Source organism: Netta rufina, assembly GCF_964035555.1.
Source record: "Netta rufina genome assembly, chromosome: 23".
Classification (NCBI taxonomy): Eukaryota; Metazoa; Chordata; class Aves; order Anseriformes; family Anatidae; genus Netta; species Netta rufina.
In genome coordinates, this window is record NC_140147.1 from 2,049,818 (window position 1) to 2,072,778 (window position 22,961).

Sequence of the window (22,961 nt, forward strand, 5' to 3'; positions counted from 1 at the left end):
TGTAAAACTGGGCTCCAGGCATCTCTCTGAACGGGAGGCTGCCAGGATAATAAAGTGCCTCAGAACACTATTTTTGATGAAATGTGATTATGGTGCTTTCACATGGAAAGAACCTGAGAATTCTTCTACCTGAGAGTCTCATAAAAATCACCTCATTCATTACGTGTTAGGATCTTGGCTGTGTCCTATACTACAGATGTATGGTGCTGAGCACAGTGAGGCATCCACTTCTGTTGTCTCATGAGTGCTGCTGTAATACAGATACTATTAGAGATAGAAAACCACTTTCATGCTGTGATGAACTTCTGAAATGTTTCAGTGACTGGGAAACAGCTTAAGTTTGCTTATGGAGCCAAGTCCTATCTAAACTGAAAACCTGCAGTTTGGCAGCTATGTACACTTCTCATAAAGCAGGCTTTTTCATCTGGAGATAAAGTTGGAGGGTGGGTATTGTTTCTAAAATGCTGCTTGGTAAATTATGTGGTTGCTTATTTTAGTTTTCTTCTGTTCATTCTACCCAGCAAACCTTTCTATGGCACCAGCTTCCTCGTCAGGCCCACCTTCTTTGAGGAAAGACTCAACCCCTGTCATAGCAAATGTGGTGTCCCTTGCAAGTACCCCTGCTGCCCAGCCTACGGTTAACTCCAACAATGTTTTACAGGGTAGGACTACTGAATGTGATTTCTCTCTTTTTAAATCTCTATTCGTGGACGTTTGTAGTTGTTCAGGGATCTTTTCCACTGAGGACAACAGCCACTTCTTCATCATGCTTCACATTGATACAGAAGGTTGTGGTTTTGTCCTTCCTTTCCCTATGTATAATTAAGGACTTAAATTTATTTACATAGACTGGGGAATAAGGCTTAAGGGGAATTCTTTTTCTGGACCTTGGCAGAGTATACATTGTGGTCCTTGATGATAAGTACACAAGCTAATCCTTCATGGTTTTCTTCTTCACAGGTGCAGTCCCTACTGTGACAGCAAAAATAATAGGAGATGTAAGTTTTACAAGAGACTCTTTTTCTCACTTTCGTCCAGATTGTATCAATAACAAGTAAAGTATCCAATAATTTAGCACCTTAATTTTGTAACTGCTTTTCCTGGTTGTGATTGAGATTTAAAATTTATCCAATTTGCAGATGTATTTTTTTTTTAAATGGACTTGTATGGTATAAAAGTCTTCTTGTGTCCATTGACAGAATGATTTGATGTTTTAAGACACAGGTTGTCAAACTGTGGCTCTTCAGATGACTAGCTCTCGAGCAATGTGCTTGAGGCTACCTTTTGTGGCCAGAAGTGGGATGTGATGCCACAGGAAGGGCTGCCACAAGCAGAAGGGAACCAGCACGGGCTGCTGGGGCTGACATTACCAAGCTCTTGCAGCTTAGCTGTTCTTCCCCACTCCCTGTCAGCCTGGTAGCGGAGCTATGGGGAATCACTGTCACTTCTTATCTGTGAATGACTCCTAGAGTTCCAATTCTTGAGAGATTTTGTAACTCTTTTGGAATATATAATAATTTTTTTATTATATAGCTCTTTGTTTCTGGGAGATGGACACCCTTACTTTAGCTGAAAAGTCATTTATGGATTAGAGTATGCATTTCCCTAATGAAACTGATCCTGTTACATGAATGCACAACTGAAAATTACAGTTTGCAGGACATGAAATTAGTACAAGCATGAGTAGTCAGTCTGTGTATAATCAGGAGGTGACACTGGTATTGCCAGCATTTGTATTCATCTTTTATTTGTATTCTTTTTCAGTGGATTTGTATAGATTTACTAAGAGGTTTTTTTTGCATATTTCTATCACCCAATATTTTAGTCATCAAAAGTATCTTAAGGCTTTTTTTAGGTCTTTACCATCAGTAAAATTCTAAGATGAAAAGTTTATAGAGGTTATTTGACCACAGAAACCAAACATTCTTGTAGATCTCTTCTCTGCACTGTTAGCAACAACAACAACAAAAAAGCTCTTTTTACAATAGTTTTAAATGATCTTTTTTATCAACAAAGACAGTTTTAAATCGTTTGACCTTTCATAGTAGAGAACAAATATTGATCTTATGAAAATGCTAATCTTATGATATCCTACTACAACCAGTGCTGACTCTGCTCTCATTTATATTTTTCCAAACAGGCTAGTACTCAAACAGATGCCCTAAAACTACCATCATCACAACCACCTAGGCTTCTAAAAAACAAAGCATTGTTGTGCAAGCCAATCACACAGACTAAGGCCACCTCGTGCAAACCTCATACACAAAACAAAGAATGCCAGACAGGTATGTATTTAATCTCCAACCCATTTTATATAAGTCTGTATTGCAGTTGTGAAAGTAAATGATTTATATAACAAAAATATTTTTAAACATGCTTTAAAACTTTACATAGTTTTCAGGTTATTGTATCGTCTTTGCAAGTTGCAGTTTGCCTTACAGATGTAAAATATTTGGTCTTTGAAATTCTGAAAGCTTCATTTGTGATCAAAGAATCACAGAATCATAGAATGGTTTGGGTTGGAAGGGACTTTGCTCAAAGCTCTATCCAACCTGGCCTTGAACACTTCTGGGGATGAGGCATCCACAACTTCTCTGAGCAAACTTGTTCCAGTGCCTCATCACCCTCATATTGAAGAATTTCCTCCTTAAATCTAATCTAAACCTACCCGCTTTTAATTTGAAGCCATTCCCCTTTGTCCTATCACTACACCCCCTGACAAGCAGTCCCTCCCCAGTTTTCCTGTAGGTCCCCTTTAGGTACAGGAAAGCCACTGTAAGGTCTCCCCGGAGCCTTCTCTTCTCCAGGCTGAACAACCCCAACTCCCTCAGCCTCTCTTCCCAGGAGAGGTGCTCCAGCCCCTTGGTCATCTTTGTAGCCCTCCTCTGGACTTGCTCTAGTGATGAATCTTGAGATTGGCTTTAACTCATCTTTAGTATTCTGCAGTCATCTTAACTGTGGAGAATGAAGGGTGATGGTTAAGTGATGTGCAAAAGGCTATGGAGGGAACTTGTTTTTCTAAGGACAGAATTTGTGAGTTCTTAGCTCCTCCAGCTCAAGCCACAAGAGCAGACTCATTTTCATGAAGTGTGTGATGTCTCAAAGATTGTTGTAATTCTCACTTTCTTTTAATTATTAGATACAGATAATAAGAACTTCTGAAATTAATTCACTAGTTCTAAGAGCATTTGATTAGATTTATATTTACCCTAAGATCTCTCTGTGGCCAGGAGAAAACTGAAGCACTTTCAAAGGCTATTATGTAGTCAAGACTGCAATTGAGGAGTGCTTTTGTCATCATTGCCAGTGTAGAAGGAGCTCGGAGTATCGAGTCTTGATATAAACATCTCAGTGGGAGAGATGAAGCTAAGTGGGAAGATTGTTGTTGTTTTTTAATGGTACCTTTGTGTGGTCTTCTAGTTAGTTGCGAGATAATTGCAATAGCACACCATTTACTTGGATGCAGACCTTAGTATTTATTTCCTCTCTCTTCCCTTCCAGCATTCATGTATATGGTCAGAGTGCTGTTTATTTCCAAACTCTAGTATTAATACTTGTTACAACAGTGCTAAAGTGAAAGATGACTGAACAAAGATGTGGTACTGTGCCCACTGAGTTACAAGCAGAAGTCACCCGTAGTGGAACTCCAAACACTTAAAATGGACACTCTGAAGTGTACGGGATGGTCATATGGTCAAACCATTTTTGTTTTGTTTTTAACATAACAGAAGAAGAAGAAGAAGTTCAACCCCAAATCATTGTGGTACCTGTTCCTGTACCAGTGTTTGTGCCAGTACCCCTTCACCTCTACACTCAGTACACACCAGTTCCGCTTGGGATGCCAGTACCTGTAAGTTACACTCACGTTCACTGGAGAACTGGTTTTACAGTCTTGGTTCTGAACAGGGCATAGAGCAGTGCCGTTGGATTTTGTGATTAGTCATTCAAGTGGCATTTGGAGTCCTTGAAGCCATTTCTTTCCTTATCACATCATGCTTAATTAAGCATTATCAAACAAAACCGCCAATTTGTAGGGTTATTGTGGAAAGGAAGAAGGTTGTCCAGTTTGGATTTATTTAAAATTACATATAGTCCTAAAATATAAGTAAGATTAAATGAGAAGAACTTCCCTTGGTGTTTGTTGTTTCCCTTCATCCCCAAACAAGGTCTAATAATTTCTGCATGTCTGTGTAGGTACCAGTTCCAATGCTTTTCCCAACTACCCTGGATAATGCTGATAAGATCATTGAAACTATTCAGGATATCAAGGATAAGATTCCCACAAATCCATTTGAAGCTGATCTCCTTCAGATGGCAGAAATGATTGCAGAAGATGAGGAGAAAGAAAAAACACACTCTCATGGTGGTATGTGGTGTTTTTAAAAGGAAACTAAATGTGATGGATGTCCTTTCATCACGAAAAACAGAGAAATAGATGTAGAGACTATACTGGCTGCTTCCCAAGTGTTCATGCCATGTTACATGGTCCTGTTGTCCTACCAACATTTATTTTCACAATGACTGTTTCATGCAGGTAAAGTTCCAAGCTAGAAAAGGCTGCAATTCTTATGTCATGACTTGGTGATTTTTATTATTTATTATTTTAAAAGCTAAACTGCCTATTTGGAGGTAATTTGGAGATAATCTATATAAATATTCCATTATTTTTTTCTTTTAAGAATAATTTACTCTTCTTTGGTAGTTCCACCACAAGTGCTGGTTATGCTTCCACATTTCTGAAGCTTTTGTAATTCCACAGAGGTTTCTCATTCAATTTTCAATAGAGCTATGCTTAGCATAGAACCCAAATCAGATACTGAGCAGTACTTTAAATGTCTTTGCATTCCCTTTCCCTGATCCTAGGTGCTGATTTGACTTACGTTGACAGTAGCAGGTTGCTAGCAGTAGTAATCTCCAGATAAGTACATCATGCTCTAGCAGAAGAAGGAGTCAAAAGCAAGAAGGCAGAGCAGCTGCTTTACAAGAGTATTTTCCTATCAAGCTTTTTATAGTGGATTCTTGGAGGGTGATGCAGGTTAGAATGTGTTGGATAGTGATCATCCCATGTAATAAAAGTGGAGCAAGATAAAAAAGAAATGAACAAAATACCCTGTTTGCCTACAGATGACTCCAATAACAAACGTGGAGGGATGGAAGCATTTAGAAAAGCAAATATGGGTTAATTCTGTATTTCTGTTTTTCTAGAACACCATGACCTAGGTAGGGAATTGGTAGAAGAATGGTATTAAAGGAGAAGTTGTACCATTTTTGGAAGTACTATGACTTAATATGTTATTTTTTGGCATTCAAAATTTTGTATTAGTTATGTAAGCTGTCAGTCATTTGTAGATACATATTTCCTTCTTTTTCTAAAGGATCTCAAACGTCTGAGCATGAGCTCTTCTTGGACCCCAAGATATTTGAGAAAGGTCAGTTGGATTTTTTTGCAAAAGGACTTTGATTCTGCTGTAGCTTCTCTTTAAACTCTTCTTTTTGCCTATCCTTTCTTACAGCATGTGGTTTATCTGATCACTCTCATTTACAGACCAAGGTAGCACTTACAGTGGAGATCTAGAATCAGAAGCAGTGTCCACTCCACACAGCTGGGAGGATGAGTTAAATCACTATGCCTTACGATCAAATGCCCTGCCGGAACCAGATCCAGAAGTGAAGCAGTTCTCGAAAGGTGATGTGGAACAGGACCTGGAGGCAGATTTTCCATCAGGTCTGTATAATGTAAAGAAAAATGCATCAGTGTATAAAAGTACACACAACTTTCTGAGTAAGCATTGTGGCAGTAGTCTGTTTCTGTCATTTAGTAAAACTGGGTATTTGAAGCAGCAGTAATATATCAGCTCTCCTAAAGGTTACTGTGATTTTTAAATATTGCTGGTATTTTTAAAGACAGCATTCTACAGAACCACCGACAGGATTAGCAGGTAGTCTTGCTTGACTTCTTTGAATTATCACTTCTGTGTCCCTGGGTATAATCCATATTAGTGGTGCAGAAGAATGTAAGTTTGCCTGAATAAGTACATCCACTACTTGGGGGAGGACTTCTTTCCTCTTCTGAAAATTTCTTTATACAGAAAGTAGGTTTGTTGCCTAAAAAAACCATTATTTTGAATACGTAATTGGCATCTTTAGGATATTCAGTAGTATTTAAGTGACACTTCTACTTGGGCATGTTAAATCATACAATTAAATTCTTAATGGTGTTGATTTGACTTCAGACTCATTTGACCCTCTCAGTAAAGGACTGGGTTTGCAGTCACGTTCACGAGCAAGACGGAGACACAGAGATGGCTTCCCACAGCCAAAAAGACGGGTAAGAAAGTACTTGTGGAACATTAGTTCCTTGCATTTAAAGTAATAACATTATGTGCATGTTTATTCTCAGGAGTAAAAAATATGCTCTAGGGTGAAAATGAGAATTCAATTTAACTGCTGTATATTTTTTGTCCTGTTTTGCTACATTATACAACGTTTTCTTTTCTTCTCTACAATTAGGTAGAATAAATGTTTTTTTGTTTTTCTTTTTGGTGCAGAACATTTAAAAGAACATTTAAAGAATGTTTATCGTTTCAGCAACTGCAAAATACTTGTTTTTAAGGAGTGTAATAATCTACAGCAAAGAAGTAATTTTTCTTGTGTAGCGGAATGTATTTCTGTGCATATTTATCACAGTGAGAATTACTATAATTTGTTGCACCTTTTCTGTACAGTGTTGCTAATGCTTGTCCAGCTATTAAAAAATACATATATATACCTTCTGCTTCTGTCAGCAGGATTTTGTTATGTCAGTGCACTGCTTTTTTTATGTGATACCAAATTAAGCGTCCATAGATGAAATACTTAATGAGCTTTTATTTGCTTTGCTTTGTTTGTTTTCCTGTAGGGACGGAAGAAGTCTGTAGTTTCTGTAGAGCCCCGCAATCTGATGCAGGGCTCCTACCCAGGTTGCTCTGTTTCTGGGATGACCCTAAAGTATATGTATGGGGTAAATGCCTGGAAGAACTGGGTCCAATGGAAAAACGCACAGGAGGAACAAGGGGACCTGAAGTTTTCAGGTAAACTTTTTCTCCATCTGTGGAAACAGAAGTAATTAGTTGAGCAGCTCTTGGTATTACATGTTTCTCAAGAAAAAAATTAGGATTAGTTAGCGAGTTTTGAAATGACCACGAGTGGAGAAAAGATTTTACAGCATATCATGTTATGTCTGCCTTTTCACGTGTTTAAAAATCTCAGCTATTAAATTCTAAATTGCTCTGTTTCCTCTTAAAAAAGGCTTTAAAGTATCAGATTTATTTTCAACATTATAAATGCTAGCCTTTCAACCTGCCCTTTCTGTTCATTTGCATGCAGATATTCCTCATTTCTAGAACAGATGTTTTATGCAGCTGCTAAGCCTTTACTGATCTATTACCAGGCCATAGTTCTAAGCTGACTACACAAACCTGGCCCCATCTTTTTCATCTGTACCTAACACATTCACAAAGTATTTGTTTGTCAGCGTAACTGTTCGCTTTAAAAAACTGTATGCCACTCTTAAATTCTAATACTTTATTTCCAGGCTCGCAGATGGAAACAAACCTTCCAGAGGTGTACCCATTCTTTGTTGCACGCTGCCTACAAATAACTTTAGAAGGGATTAATTGTTTCTAGTGTCTCAAAGGGATTATAGCTAATACTGACAATATAAATGTCACTTTTGTTTGTTCTTCTAATTATGGATTTTTTATTTATTTATTTATTTTTACAAAAGTGCAGCAGTCCTGGGGTTTGGCATTGTCTAACTCCCCTTTTCCCTGGTCTCAGGTGTGTCTTACATGTTTGCACTGAGAGGTTTGTGGGCAAGTTTTCAGAGTACAGCAGAGAATTTGAGTTAGGATTATAACTGAGCTTTCTGGGGACAGTTTGGAAGAGAGCAAATAATATTCAATACCCCTGCAATGTAAAGAACTAAGCGTGGCAAAGCTTATATAAGAAAGATCCCAAAGGGGAAACGAGCTCTGCATTTTCCTCTCTTACTTGGAATTTTTGTTGTCATTACATGAGAACAGCTGGTTTTTGTTTCCCAGAAGAAGAGCAATCATATGAATTACTATCTTTTTCTCCTGGCTAAGGAAAGAGAGATTACAGACAGTTCCAGGAATCTATACCAACCCCCACAGAGAGGTTTCCTGTTCAGTCCCAAGCAGTCACTTGTGTGAGGTGTGGAGCAGCCAAGCCGAGTAATTTCACTGCGGATTCTTTGATCAATTCTCTGCTTGCTCTGCTTCCCTTTCTGAATCCCATGGCCCTTTAAACTCTTCATTCCTTCTCCCTTTAAGGAGTCGAATATGCTGCTCTCAACTCATATCCAGAACTACTAGGAAATACTCAAGATCTTTTTCTGACTCAGGATTCCCCTGAGTCCAGCTATAAAGGTGATGCTGAGTTTATCAACCCCACATCTCCAGCCTGAGTACATGTTACCATTGCCATGCCATGTCTTTGGGTTCAATGAACTTAACTGAAAATTTAAATGTCTTAACTTTAAATACCTGCAGTCTTACTACTCAGTTACGGCTTTTGTAGTAGACTTACTACTCAGTTACTGGCTATAATAGACATTCAGTTATTAGCCAACAGATAGGAAATAGTTCACATGTTTAGTCAGACAGGGAACATCGTGTTTGAGATAGGTTATGTAAAGATTTAATCCGTTGAATTAAGTTAATTTTCATAATAATTTTCTTCACCGCAGTTCGTCCTGTGAAAGTCAAGGAGGACATTCTCTCATGCACTTTTGCTGAACTGAGTTTTGGCTTGTGCCAGTTTATTCAAGAGGTGCGGAGACCAAATGGAGAAAAATATGATCCTGATAGTATCTTATACCTGTGCCTTGGAATTCAGCAGGTAACTCAGAGAACTGGGATATTGCTGAGAACATCAAAACTTTTGGTGTTTGTTTTTTTTTTTTTTTATGCTTTGTATCCACAGTCCCAAGTAGCTGCTTGTTTTTTGTAGAGGCAAATACGTATCTGTTTTGTGCTTCATTCTTAGTTTGTCTTAATCTCTTATTTGGCTAATTAGTCTGGACCTTGTTTTGATCGGAGTAAATAGGCCTCTTGTGTACTTGGGAGGAATATGGTTTGGAGGGCAAGGTGTTTCTATTTAGATACAAATCTTTTGGTTTGGTACCTTGTTTATCCTTTTCATATATAGGACAGATTTGTAGAAACCTGAGGTTCCACAGAAGAATTAGCTATGTAATTAATTGGTTTAGATCTAAAATAGCTGCACAATGCTCTTCCAATACACAAGTTTACTTGGAAGAGATACCCAGCAAAGGCTGTGCTCTTTCAGTGGCTCCTTCAGTGGGAATAATAGCATTGTACTTAATGAATACTGAGAGCAATGTAAAGAGTCCTTGCTACCTGCCTGCAGAGGTCAGTTTGAAACAGCTGCAGAACAAATCCAGGATAATATTATCTTCTCTTGAAAACTCCCAGTTCATTAAACTACTGTTAGGGTCATTTTGTTGTTGTTAGAATAGCCTGTTTGTTCCTTTCCTTAAACAATCATTTGGAGATAAAGAATCAAATGCTACTTCTAATGTAAAACCTACCACTTGATTAGGCAAGGAATTACTTTTTTTTTTTTTTTGTTTCCTGGCTACACATGAAAAAATGTAGGAGTTAGAATTCAAAGTACCATTGATAAGGTCTATCAGCATTTTTTGTGTTCCAGTTCTGACTTATTTATTGATACATACTTGTGGTCTCTAGAAAACTTTTTAGTTTGTTTGCTGCTTGACAAAAGTTTAAGGGACTTTTATGTTGATGCTGTAAGTTGAGCTGTTTCAGCAGCCTAGCACTGGGCCTGTATCTATTGTCAGAAAGTATTAGCATGTGAAGTTCTTTTCAATAGAAGGGTATTCAGTACCTCTTCTGCTGTATATGCAGACTTTTCAAGAATAGTTAATACCTAGATGATGATTTTTTTCAGAAAAGAACTCTAAAGCTTGAAATAGTAACAACAATTTTTGCTTAGACCTCTTGTTTCATACCAGGGAGGTCCCAGTCCCTGTAGAAAATCTTATTTAATATCTTAATAAAGGTTTCAACAAAGCATTTTGGACCATAAGACACTTGGACATGAGAAAGGAAGAGAATCTGATGTCCTGTATCTTCTCTGAAATGTTATGTAATCATAAATTGTATGTCTTCCTTTTTTTCTCTCGTAGTACCTGTTTGAGAATGGTAGAATAGATAACATTTTTACCGAGCCCTATTCCAGGTTTATGATTGAACTTACAAAACTTTTGAAAATCTGGGAACCTACAATTCTTCCAAATGGTAGGACAATTATTTTATTTTGTGTAGCTGCATGACAAAACCTTATTTGAAATTAATATTTCTCAATGCCATGAAGAAGCATGTGGTCTGAGACATTCACATTAGTCTCCTCTTTCTCCACCATGCAGTTGTTTATAGTAGACTAGAATCATGGCTTTTGTGTCTGTCTCCAGTTATGGGTTACACTTAAATATGTCTTTGCCTCCGATCAGTCTCTCAGCTCCTTTGAAAGAAAGGCTTCCTATTCCTGTGGTCAAAACACGAGTTATTTTCCCTCAAGTTTTAGCTAATCTTTTTGAATACAGGTAGCCAGAACTGTGTGTGCTTTTTGAGATGAGTTACTCACCTCAAGTTCCATGTAGAGTTGCACTAGTTGTATATATCATATCAGTATAGGAAAAACTTCTGATAAATCAGAGGACCACATTAAAAAATCATTGGAGACTTGTCTAAACTCCTCAATTCCAAGTTCTTCTCAACTTGCTCACTTCCAACGATAAGAGTTCCCAAATTCTGCAGGTATTTTTAATCAGTCTTCAAATATGATCATGCTGTTTATAAAGCCGGACACTGGTAATATAAGTATGCAAGATCTTTTTCAGAGTACCACCAAAACTTAAGTGATGTTGGCAACTCCAAACAACTGACTTTTTGTTTAGAAATTGAACTTTCTATCAGTAGAGAAATAACCCAGTTACTTATAGATAGTATAATATATAGTATAATATTAGACAGTATATAATATATAGTGTAATATAGACAATGTAATATGATATATAGTGGAGTTTTCTTTCACAATAAATCTCTTGTAAGGCTCCATTTCTCCTTTCCTAACTAACTTACAACAATCAAAATGGTCTATTTGTATATGGATGGTACATTTTAAACTCGTGCTCCATGCCTTAGGAATTAGACATTTTTGCAGTTGGCTGACTGGTTTAATACAGTGAAATTAAAACTTAGTGAGATTCTGTTGATGTGTGCAATCTTCCTTTATATCCTTCTCTCCATTCTTCAGGTATTGGAAGATCATGCTGTTCCACAGCTTGGTTCTCCACGCTCCCTCTTAGGTTCATGCATGCAGTGCTCTTGATTTTATGTTACAATTGCTTATGATAGGTCTGAATTTGATCTGATATGCAGGTCGTTCACATACAAGGTGAGCTGAAAGGGGACTTATATGCATCTTTGACAGAATCTGCCTATATAATTTACCTCATTTCTGCCTTCCTACCCTGCTCGTGTATGATGCTTTCACTTCCTTTGGGAAGATTCTCAAAATCTGCTAGATTGCCAGTGGTCCTTAAAAACTGCTTATTTGTAACTGAATATGAGAAACTGCCCTAAACTTGCATAAATATCCCTCTTCTTTTTTTTTTTGCCCATTGTCTCTAGGTTATATGTTCTCGCGAATTGAAGAGGAACACCTATGGGAATGTAAACAGCTGGGTGCATATTCCCCTATAGTTTTACTGAACACACTTCTATTCTTCAACACCAAATACTTCCAACTAAAGAATGTCAGTGAGCACCTGAAACTATCCTTTGCCCATGTTATGAGACGCACCCGGACTCTGAAGTATAATACTAAGATGACATATTTACGTTTTTTCCCACCCTTTCAAAAACAAGAGGTAGAATCAGGTAAATGAATGCTTTTTGATCATTTGAATTTCTGCAATTATATTTGTGTTGTCTATTCTTTACTTTAAAAAGGGCTGGGGAGAAAAACATGTTATGGAGCAGGCAGAGCTATGGGTAGTTTGATTTCTGCTATCACCCTGCACATTTTTTAATTTTTTCACTCTAGGATGGTTTAAAGATAAATTCTGATGGACCAAATGCATCTAGTAAAAACTTACAAAATAGGTACCAATGTTTGCCAAGAAATACTGTTCTTCATTTGCAGTTATTTTTTGCTGTTTTGAAAAGGGAAGTGTTCAATCCTGAGAGGGGTAGCAGAGAGTATTTTGGTAGGATCTATTAGAAAGATGGTTGTGTTCAACTTCTAACTGAAAACCTGTAAGTTATGCTGTCTGCCATTGTGAAATGACTTTGTAAGGGTATCAAGTGGGATCACGAAACTATTAGCTTCTTCAGTTAATAGTTCCAATATGTTACATTAATTGTCCTTTATTAAGAAAAAATATATATTCCCCATATTGTTCTGCTAGATCCTAGTTCTAGAAGAGGAATAGGCTATGGACACCCTATAGCTTGTGATCTTTTACCCATCCAGCAGATCAAAGCAGTTGACTTGTATTTGGTTTTGAACGACAGATAATCCCTACAAGTAGCGTGCATCTGTGTGTTGCACAGTTGCATCAGGCTGGTGCTAGGCTAAGTGACTAGATTTTATTCTTACAGTGCTGTTCTTCACTGAACGTCAGTGATGCCATTTTTGTGTGTCCAGATAAATTATCTGTAGGCAAAAGGAAACGCAATGAAGATGAGGAGGTTTCAACAGCAGTGGAAATGGCTGAAAATACAGATAATCCCCTGCGGTGTCCGGTCCGACTTTATGAATTTTACTTGTCAAAATGGTAAGTGATGGAACTTGATTTTTGATCTGTATGTAGACTAGAACAGGTATTTGGGCAAGTATCCCCCCTCAGACACCATGTTCCTTGTGAAAGCTGATGGCTTTTGCCTGCTGAAATGGGAGATTTACTTTATTTAGGAGTTAGAAATGATGCTATATAGCAAGGACATAGATATCAATCATTTTGTCTTTCCCATTTTGTATAAATTTTAGGTAGATCACTGAGCAGGTATGGTGTTCTCTTTTCAAAGAAAATACACCCAAGAAAAGTAAACAGGATCTCATTAGTGTCAGCTGCAACTCAAATAAATCACCCTCAAAAATGCACCTACTGAGCATACTACAAATAGTCCCATTACTTAGGCAAAGGCACGCCTAGCAGCTGTCCTGACTCTTTGTCTCCCTCTTCTTATCTTTATTGTACTCACTTGCATATCATTAGAAGCTGGTAGTTGTCCTTGGGCTGTGAAAACGTTTCCATGCTCCTCATCGTATATCATAGCTCCTGCAGAGCCCCTGCAGTGGTGCAAGCAGCAGTAAAAATTCACTTTGCTGTTTTAATGTGAATAGTCCAAAGCCAAGCAGGAGGAATTCCTGCTCTGGAGGACTTGGTCTCTTCCTACCAGCACCCGAAAGCTGCCTCAGAGTCTGATGGTCAGTCTTGGAAGCAGATGGGCTCACAATTCTGCAGCATGAGCAGGCAAGCTAGGATTTAGTTTTGCTAGTACTTGAATATTCATTGCCCCACAGTACACAGCAATTCTAGAATATTAGAACCTGTTTTATTCAGAGATTAAATGTCAGATGCATCTGTCAATCATACCAGGACTCTAGTATTGTTAATTGGATGATAATATGATTGAAGAACCATGTCTATAAAGAAGTCACGCAGATTTTCTTTGTAAACAACTTAGAGAACCTGGAAACAACTTAAATGCTCACTAGATGAAGGGGGGAAACCAAATCACAAAGAAAAAGATTTAAATTATACTGCTTCAACCATGGTGTTGTAGTCTCAATGTAACTTTCATTTTCTTTGCTGTTTCTCCATCACAGTTTTTGTGACTAGGACTTTTAAAGCCGCCTTCTGTAATGTTTTCTTCCTTTCTTTACGTTGACAGTTCTGAAAGTGTGAAGCAGAGAAGTGATGTATTTTACCTTCAACCTGAGCGCTCCTGTGTACCCAATAGCCCCATGTGGTATTCCACATTGCCAATAGACCCAGGAACTTTGGACATCATGTTAACACGTATTCTTATGGTGAGGGAGGTACACGAAGAACTTGCCAAAGTCAAATCAGAGGACTCTGATATTGAGTTATCAGACTAACTGAAGTGGGGTATTTTCCTTTGTATACACATCAGAAGCACCAAACTGTGAATACGTCCAGCCTTTGGAAAAATGTGTATTAAATAAGCCAAGATAATGTCACCTACAGGCATATTTTGAACCACAGCGGATGTACAAACTGGAACTGGAAGGAGGCAAGCTATGTAGGCTGCAAGAAACAACGTCCTGTGGCAGGCAGCGATAAATCCTCTGAACAAATTCAAGATGAACTAACCTATTTGAGTGGTGCATAAATCCTTCATCTGTTTAGGGTTTTAAAAAATTGTGAGATATTTTTAAGGAAAATGGTTGTGTAAAATCTACCATGACGATATCGGGCATGGAGAGCTAGACCGTGGCTCTCGTGACCTCGCAGCCTGCTGGCTGGCAGTCCTTGCTGCCAAAGAACACGTGGAGATCTGGGAGCTCTTCACGAGGACAGGAAAGCGGTGGTATTTAGACAGGCAGACACCTTCCGTTATAAATACACGTACACATACGCTTTTATAATATTTTTTAAAACTGGGATCAAATGTTAGCAAGGCAGAAGCCGCTGGCATATCTGCCGGGGAAGCTGTCTAAACGGACAACTGTCTGGCTGCTGTTCAATGGTCACACGATGCCAGAGTCTAGCTCTCGGTCCAGGCTAATAGCTAACTCTACCTGTTTGGTCTTCGATGTGGAAGAGGTGCTGTAGGTCAAACTTCAGAGTGATCATGTTACGGGACGAACATTTTTGGGTTATGTACAGGAGAGTGACTGTCCTGGGGTATGTGCAGAAAATCCCTTTACTAGCCCAGTAGCTCTGCAGTCTGTTGATTATAATCTAGCAAATACTGTGGTGCGCGGAAATTTTTTTTTCCCTTAAGGCAGCTTTCCTTTCTCCTCTTTCCCCTACTCCTATGTTTTTGGTTATTTTGTAAGGCAAATCTGGAGGGCCTTGTCATTTCAAACGAAAGTTACACGCACTCTTTCTCTTTCCACCTTTGCGACACGCGCCGTGTTGTACAAAGGATGCAGTATTACTTCTGACAACAGAACTGTGGTAGAAAATTACCATGTGTGTCTTTTTCCCACCCCACCCAAAGAGATTTAGTCATAGTGTTGGAAAGCAAAAGAGACTTTTTTGAGGCTCGGCTGTTACTGCATCTTTCTGAAGAGAAAAGCTCCCACGTTGTGTTTAGAGGACAGGACATTATCAGATACTGTCTGTACCTCCATTTTCTCAAGCTATAGATGTGTGTTTCTGATGACGAGTTACCACAAATTTGTTGGAAACCCAAACTATTTTTAAAGAAGAGAATTGTATGGGTTTTACCTAGCTCTGGTCAGTTATCCATCTTCTGTAACAGGGGTCTGATATTTGATCTTGTCACTAAAATTTCAAGAGATGAAAATCAGCAGCCTTGAATTATATTTCCTTTCTTTTTTTTTTTTTTTTAATTATTTTTTTAGCAGTAACAAAAGTAATTTAACAAAAATAAAATCAGAAAGTAGTCTATTGACGTTGTGTACTCGGTAGTCCTGTCCCTGCCTGTAACAGATTTCACTGATGTATTTTTTAATACAGAAAACTATGTGAAAAGTAAACCTGCCCCTGATTCTGTCTGATCAAAGCCCATCTGTGTCTGTCTTTTCTGATCAAAGATGCTGCTTTCTCCATGTCCTGGCTTGGCACTCCCGGGGGGAAGATATTTTGGCTGTAATATGTACCCTTCAGTAACCTACCGTGGCAGCACTCGGAGGTTCAGTGGTGATCCTGTAGGTTAATTTCATGTTCTGTGAACACTAACCTGTCCCTCCCCATAGCTACATTAAAATAGTTGAATAGCAGGCACAGTATTTTGTATTGGAATGGTTCAGAGAATGTTTCAGGAAAAAAAAAATAATAATTCTGGAGAGATTAGTGTATAAGGGATAAAAACAAAAAGCCTGAGCTGTGTTAGTTGCACACAGGTGTGCCCAGAACCTCACTGTTAGTAGGAGGCAGGAAGGATCCAGGAATTACCAAATTTTCTGGGCATCCCACATACGAGTGCAGCAGTTTATGTCCTTATCAGGTTACCTTTGCCCTTTCCTTTCCTTCCCCTGACATCTCTACCTGGGAAACGAGCAAGGGCAGGAGGCAGGACAGGCGCTGGGAGGGCAGCTTTCAGCTGGGTGGAGCAGAGGCTGTCAGCAGAGTGATATCACAGCTGAGTTTCCCCTTAACAGAGAGGAAGTATTCCCATAGAATAAAGTAGTGTATTTGTATATTACGAGTAATGTATTCATTTTGCTTCTCTGAAGACCCTCACTTTCTGCTGTTTGTGAACACTTTCACATATGTCGATTTTTTCCAGGTACATGGAACGAAAGATTTTCGCCCCTCGCGTTCTCTCAGCAAGGAGAGTTAAATCCCTTTAAGCTTGACTGGCTGTAAGCAATGCTGTTAAACATGGTACTAACTCCTTTTACTTCATAGCTCTGAGATGAGAAGGGGTTCAATGCAGCATCTTTTGGTGATGTAATTTAACAGAACAAATAGTTTCAGTTTCCATTTCTGGAGCGAGACACTTCCTGAGCCATTCCTAGTCAGTCTGGCTAGAGTTCATGCTGACTTGCAAGGTCAACTCATTATCTCCAAGGATTGAAGTATATTTGTGGGTTATATACACAGTATTGAAGTTCTGACACAGTTGTTTATAATAAAAAGTAGCTGAATCACTCGCTAGCCACGCAATGCTGTTTGTTACTTGAAAGATTCTTTTAAGGAGAAAAATCATGTGGTAGTCTCAGTGTGGACAGAGAAACGACAAAGATGAGAGCGAGACAGACAAGTAGAAGGTAATGCTTCCTGTTGACAGGGTTTCTTACCTAACTGTGTGCCTTTCCACTGCTAGAAACACGTTGTTTAGCCGTCTCTAATTCTCAGTGTGCAGAGATGACAGCACAGCTGTACAGGCCGTGTAGCTGGAGAGTTTGGAAGTGAGAGTGTCCTCGTTACCGAGGATACTCCTGTAGAGAATTGCAGTTCTGGGCGGTAATGCAAGTCTTGGGGTTTTGCAGAGATTTTTATTTAAAATGCTTCCTGGAGTGCAGCTGCTGCCTATGCAGCGCTGGCGTTTTCCTGGCCGCTTTCATTCTGCGAGGTGCTCGGTGCAGTGCGCACCTTCCTGGCTTCAGCTGACTACAGAAGGAACCTGGAGGCACTTTGAATGTCACAGTTAGGTGCAAAAAGAAGCTAAATTATCATAGGAATTATTCTGTCAACCTGATTAATGACTGATCTGAAAGAAAACCCTGGACTTCTCTGGCAGTAGTCTCCAGCCAAGTGCTATCCCCTCTGAGACTTGAAATGAAAGGGCAGCAAAGTCATTTGTTTCATGCTTCCTAAGGGTATGCTCACACAATGGCGAGGCACCACTGACGAAGTTTTAGTGCTGGGGTTCCAGAAGTGCTGCTGAATGTGCAGTAAAGTCTTTGGGTTTTGGTAATAATCTCAATAACTGCTTTCAGTCCCTCGAGCAATAGTTTTGCTGCTGCCTTCGAAAAGAAAGCAACAAATGCTATCGGATAAAGTCTTAACGTGCTTTTTTCAACCTCCAGTCACCACGCTCTCTGTGCAAATTGGAATTTTGAGTTTTGCTAATATCGGCAAACAGGCGTTCCCCCTGCTTTTCTTTGTCTTTCAGCAGCCATCCATTTGAAACAGTCCTAACAGACAGAGCAGAGGCAAAAGATTTGCTCTCTTGTATTAAGTTGCTGCTAACCTACACTATCTCCCAAGTAGAAGGGACAAGATTGCAAGATTTGCCTTACAAGATTTGAAGAAATAACAAGTTTTTGCAATCAACTTAGATTCCCTGTTTCTGCAAGGATGTTTACCACCAGTCGCTGCAGAGGCTGCAGTGTTCTGCAGGGCAGTGAACTGTAATGCACAATTACAATGACTGAAATCTATTGAATATTTCTCTGCTTTTCTTTTTTCTTTTTTTTTTTTTTTTTCCCCCCTTTCTTTTGCATAAGCTGTAAAGGCTTTAAGGAACCCAGACATCTTGGATTCTTCTAGTCCCAGTACTTAAATTTCCTTTGGACAATAACAGTCACTAAGCTAATGGTTTTTCAGCAAAGATTTGTTCTTTAATAAAGACACAAAAACTGGAGTATCTTAGATTATCACTTGCTTGGAGGGAAAAATGGAATTTATTACAAGAAACTGTCAAGCCAAACAAAGCATCAAACACCGAATCTCAAAATGCCTCCCAAGTGCACGATTTTAATTAACAAAATTCCAGTCCCGCTTCCTCGTGTTCAGCCTTAATTGATGCAGGCTGCGATGCCCACAGTAAGTACAGCTTGGTAAACTTTGTGGCTTATGTTTGATGCTTTGATACACCGATGAGCAGCATCCCTAGGGCCTTCGGTCTACAAGTCTTTGACCTTTTTACTCTCTCTACGTTTGTAACTTAAAAAGAATGCTTGGAAAAGGTCTTTTAGGGCTGGAGCCAGGATTCTCCGTCTAGGAAAAGGGTGTGAGTGACTGCTCTTGACTTGATCCCCAGGTGAGCCACGGACTCGTCCTATAGCCCAGGACCTGGTGAAGGTGTAACTACTGTTGTATAGCTGAAGCCTCATGTTTGGTCCCTTGCCAATCCGTACCTCGGTTGTACCCATCTGTAAATTGGCCAGACTTTCCTACCTCGTTTGGGCATTATGAGGCTAAATTCTGTAGGATGCTTTGCAGCCCCGTGATGAAAGGTGCTATATAGCTGCAAAGTGTTACTTCAAAAGATTTAAATAGGTCACCAGTGCATCATAACCTATATTAAAAAGACTTTTTTCTTATATGAGAATTTATAGAGTTCAATGTATGGTATTAATAAGTGAATTACTGAGACCCCAGAAATAGTTTTTGTTTGAATCGTATCTGTATTCTGGAAAAGTGATTAAAAACCTTTAACCTTAATAAAAGAGTACATCCTCGTTTCCTGTATTATGTTGGAATCTAAGTTTAAAAGCAGAATCTTGCATGTTTTAAGGGGGGAGGGTTTAGTTGTTTCTAAGCCAGCATTGAAATAGCAGCTTAATATCTTCACAGCAAGGCTTGGTCTTTCCCGCATGGCTGCACAGCAGCTCACACTGAGTTTTGCTCCTTTTTGAAGCCTTTGGGATTGGCTGTAATTAGATCAACCACCCCATTTGTCACACGCACCCCTTCCCCGAATCCAAAAGGAGGGGCAGTGGTGGCGTGTCCTCCAACTTGGCAGCCGCTCAGCGCTCAAATGTCAAGCTTTCCCCGCTTTTCAGTCGATTTCCATGCTATTGCTTATTCTTCTGCAACGTATCTTTTCTTTATCAATGCATTTTTATACAAGCAGAGAGAGAAATAAAGCAGCCACCTGCTCCTGCCCAGCGAGGAAACCAAGTGCCAGCACGTGCCGGCAGGGAGCCGGGCAGGGCTGGTGCTGCCCAATGCATCCGCGAGCAGGAGGACTCCTCAGCACTGGGTATCCCATCTTCTCGGCTGTCCTAAAATCCCAGAACTGGCCCGAGAGCACGCGTTAACAGGGAAACAGCAACCTGGAAAACCTCCTTGAACAGAGCTCGATGTGGCTTCCAGCAAGGGCAGCGAGAGATAAATCCAGAAATGCTGGATCCAGAAATCCTGGATTTCTGAATGAATGGGCACAGCAGGTCAGTCACACAACCCTCTGATTAAGGAACGGGGAAACTAAGATTCTCCCTGGTGTGTCAGCACAGCAATAGCATGGCTGGAGGAGCCCCCAGTGGAGCAGGGGGATGTGGCCTGGAGGAGGCTGCGGCCCATGGAGAGCCCCCGCAGGAGCAGGGGGCTGGGGGGAGCTGCCTCCCATGGGGGACCCGTGCTGGAGCCGTTTGCTCCTGGAGGATGGACCTCATGGGACGGAGCCGTGTGGGAGCAGTTCTGGAGGAGCTGCTGCCTGTGGGCAGGCCCCACAGGCTCAGTTCGGGAAGGACGGCATCCCGTGGGACAGACCCCACAGCACAGGGCCAGGGAGTGGCCGTGAGGGAGCAGCAGGGGAGTCATGCCGTAGATTGACAGCAGCCCCCATTCCCCTGTGCCGCTCAGGGGGAGGAGGCGGAAGAGGGTGGATGGGGGAAATATGTTTTAATATATTTTGTTTCTTGCTTCTCTGCATTGTTAGTAATAAGCAATAAATTTCTCTAATTTCCCTAGGCTAAGTCTGTTTTGCCTGTCACGGTAAGTGTTGAGTGGTTTCCCTGTCATTATCTCAACCTTTGAGCCCTTTCTGCCATAGTTTCTGTTCCCTTTCCCTTTGAGGAAGGGGAGTGGCTGTGGTGGAGCTTGGCTGCCCACCTGTAAAACCACCACATCCCCTGACACAGACAGACACGAGCCAACACGACACATCACCTGCAAAGCCATTTTTATTATTTTCCATGTGCTCAGTGCTCAAGCGTGTTGGCAGCTCCCTACGCGGCTGCTGAGGAGCTGCTGGGCTGGCGGGGCTCTTCCTTGCGCCATCCGCTGCCTCCTGGCATTCCTTGGGTTTGCCACCTGGAGCTGTGCTCCCCTAGGGTTTCGTGGCTCCAACTGCTGCACCGAGTGACCCCAGGGCTGATGACAGCCCAATTTTGGCACTACTTCTTGGCACTTGCGGCTCCTGCAAGGATAGAAAGAGGCATGATGCTTGGGCCCATGGGTGTTCGCTGCTGAGGGACAGAGCACGGGACAGAGAGAACTGAGGACTTCTCCTGACCCATGCCAGTTCACCACCATGCAGGGGCTCTGCTCCCTCAGCATGACCAAGCCCTTCCAGCTCTCCCTTCTGGCAATGGCCAGAGCTACCAAGTGCATAAGCACTCCCGGCAGAAGAGGAAAAAAATATCTGCACAGGCCCACAGGTCTTGAGCATGGGGTCCCATATCGCAGCAAGCCCTGACTCTTCCTAGCACACGAAGGATCTATCCCCTCTCCATGGGTTTGGGTGCATAAAGCCAAGGATGCACTGAAGGGCCCAGGCTCTGCAGCAAGCCAAGCTCACAACCCTGTCGCTCCTGCATGTGCAACCCTCTGGGCATGGTCCCAGCGCAGCTCAGCACCCCACCACTCACCGATCGACTGCAGCACGGCCACAATGCTGCCAGCAGCCACTCCTCCGTTGTTGGCTATGGCAGCCGCCGACATCATCGTGGCAGCGATGCCGCCTGCCTTAAACCCCAGCACAGAGACGACTGCTGGGACACCGAAGAGCACCAGTCCTGCAGGAGGGACACCGACACATCTGCTACCCGCATGCCAGGTCCCATCCCAAGGGGACGGGGTGTCAGAGCAAAGAGCGGGGGCTGTGGGGCACAGGGTCGGGGACGCACCATCCCCAGGGAGAAAGGGAAAGGCGTGCAGGGCTTCAGCAGTGGGTGGTGACGGGTTCCCCAGCACACCAGAGCCCAGCTGAAGCCTCGCTGGGTGCCCAGCCCAGGCACAGGGCAGCCCTTGCCCGTGAGCTCTGCTCACCCACCCCATGACACGGGTGCGCCGTGACCAAGCCGGGGACCAGAAACTTACCTACTCCAGCGGTGGCCCCAATAACCACTTTTGTCATTTCAGTTGGCATTGCTAGGACAAAAGGTGAGAAAACATCACTCAGAGTGGGCAGAGCTCAACCTCAGGCAGAGAAGATGCTGCAGGACCGATGGCTGCCCCATTCCACCACCTCCTGCAGGCTTCCCTCCACCCCTAGGACCCACTGTACCTGCTGCTGTGCTTGCAGGACTGCTGCTGTGCTTGCAGTGCCCGTCTGCCCTCAGCACACCGATAACGTGGATAAAAGATGGAGCAGGGAGCGCCCCATCTCACCCAGCACCGCCCCGGGGCTGCCCCACACTCGTCAAATCTCAGCCCAGGAGGAGGAGGCCGGTTTGTTTTCCTCTCGGTTAATGTTCACTGGAACTCCCATGGTTTGGGTTTGTGTAGGAAGAAACACATGGGCGACGCATGTGCCTTCCTGATTCTCTGCCTCACCCCCCGCAGGCAGTCAGCAAGCAGCTGTGCGGGGCTCAGGTTAAACCACACCAGGATCCAACGCCTTTATCCGGAGGCTCAGATACAGGGGGGTCACAGGAGAGACCCAGGGGCCTGTGGGGGGATCCAGGGCAGTGGACGCAGGCACCAGCGGGGTCCTGGTGGGGAATCCATGGGGTCACAGCAGGGACCTGATGACAGCCCCGGCAGCTGACACACAACCTTCAGAGCCGTGGGGGTTCCTGATCCCCCTGAGGAAGAGAAGTCAGCCCCAGCCCAGACCCTCCATGTGCCCTCCCTGGATAGAGCTGGGCCAATAACTGGTGTTGTTTGCACCTCTGTGAGAGCAGATTTAAGAAAGGAAAACAAAACAAAACAAAACAAAACAAAAACATTGATGGGGAACAGCAGCTGCGGGAGAGAGAGGGGTGAGGGCCAGCCCTGCAGCCCCCAAGGGCAGTGCAGGAGGGCAGGAGGTGCTCCAGGCAGGCAGCAGCAGTTCCCCTGCGGCCTGTGCAGGGAGAGGCCCCTGGTGGAGCAGGCTGTCCCCCTGCACCCATGGGTCCCACATGGAGCAGATCTCCACGCTGCAGCCCCCCCATGGCTGGAGGAGCCCCCGGTGGAGCAGGGGGATGTGGCCTGAAGGAGGCCGCAGCCTGTGGAGAGCCCCCACAGGAGCAGGCCCCGGGTCGGAGCTGCAGGCACAGAGAGGAGCCCACGCAGGAGCAGGGGGCTGGGGGGA

The 22,961-nt window shown here is 42.1% G+C and overlaps 1 protein-coding gene across 8 annotated transcripts in view; it reads left to right on the forward strand.

Annotated features, from left to right (window-relative positions):
• The window catches only part of ZMYM4 (zinc finger MYM-type containing 4), a 45,206-nt gene extending 26,078 nt beyond the window's left edge, over positions 1-19,128 (forward strand). For 6 of the 8 annotated variants that reach the window (XM_084300798.1, XM_084300799.1, XM_084300801.1 and 3 more), the window contains 14 exons: positions 522-662; positions 961-998; positions 2,141-2,285; positions 3,729-3,850; positions 4,195-4,366; positions 5,376-5,429; positions 5,546-5,725; positions 6,234-6,328; positions 6,899-7,070; positions 8,750-8,901; positions 10,232-10,343; positions 11,739-11,987; positions 12,757-12,886; positions 14,007-19,128. In XM_084300798.1, the coding sequence (XP_084156924.1) occupies positions 522-662; positions 961-998; positions 2,141-2,285; positions 3,729-3,850; positions 4,195-4,366; positions 5,376-5,429; positions 5,546-5,725; positions 6,234-6,328; positions 6,899-7,070; positions 8,750-8,901; positions 10,232-10,343; positions 11,739-11,987; positions 12,757-12,886; positions 14,007-14,214 (1,970 nt within the window). In that variant the 3' untranslated portion in view covers positions 14,215-19,128. Of the gene's footprint in view, positions 1-521; positions 663-960; positions 999-2,140; positions 2,286-3,728; positions 3,851-4,194; positions 4,367-5,375; positions 5,430-5,545; positions 5,726-6,233; positions 6,329-6,898; positions 7,071-8,333; positions 8,430-8,749; positions 8,902-10,231; positions 10,344-11,738; positions 11,988-12,756; positions 12,887-14,006 lie in introns of those variants that run through there. The other 2 variants (XM_084300805.1, XM_084300802.1) reach the window with 2 other exon arrangements.
• Positions 19,129-22,961: the final 3,833 nt, after the last annotated feature.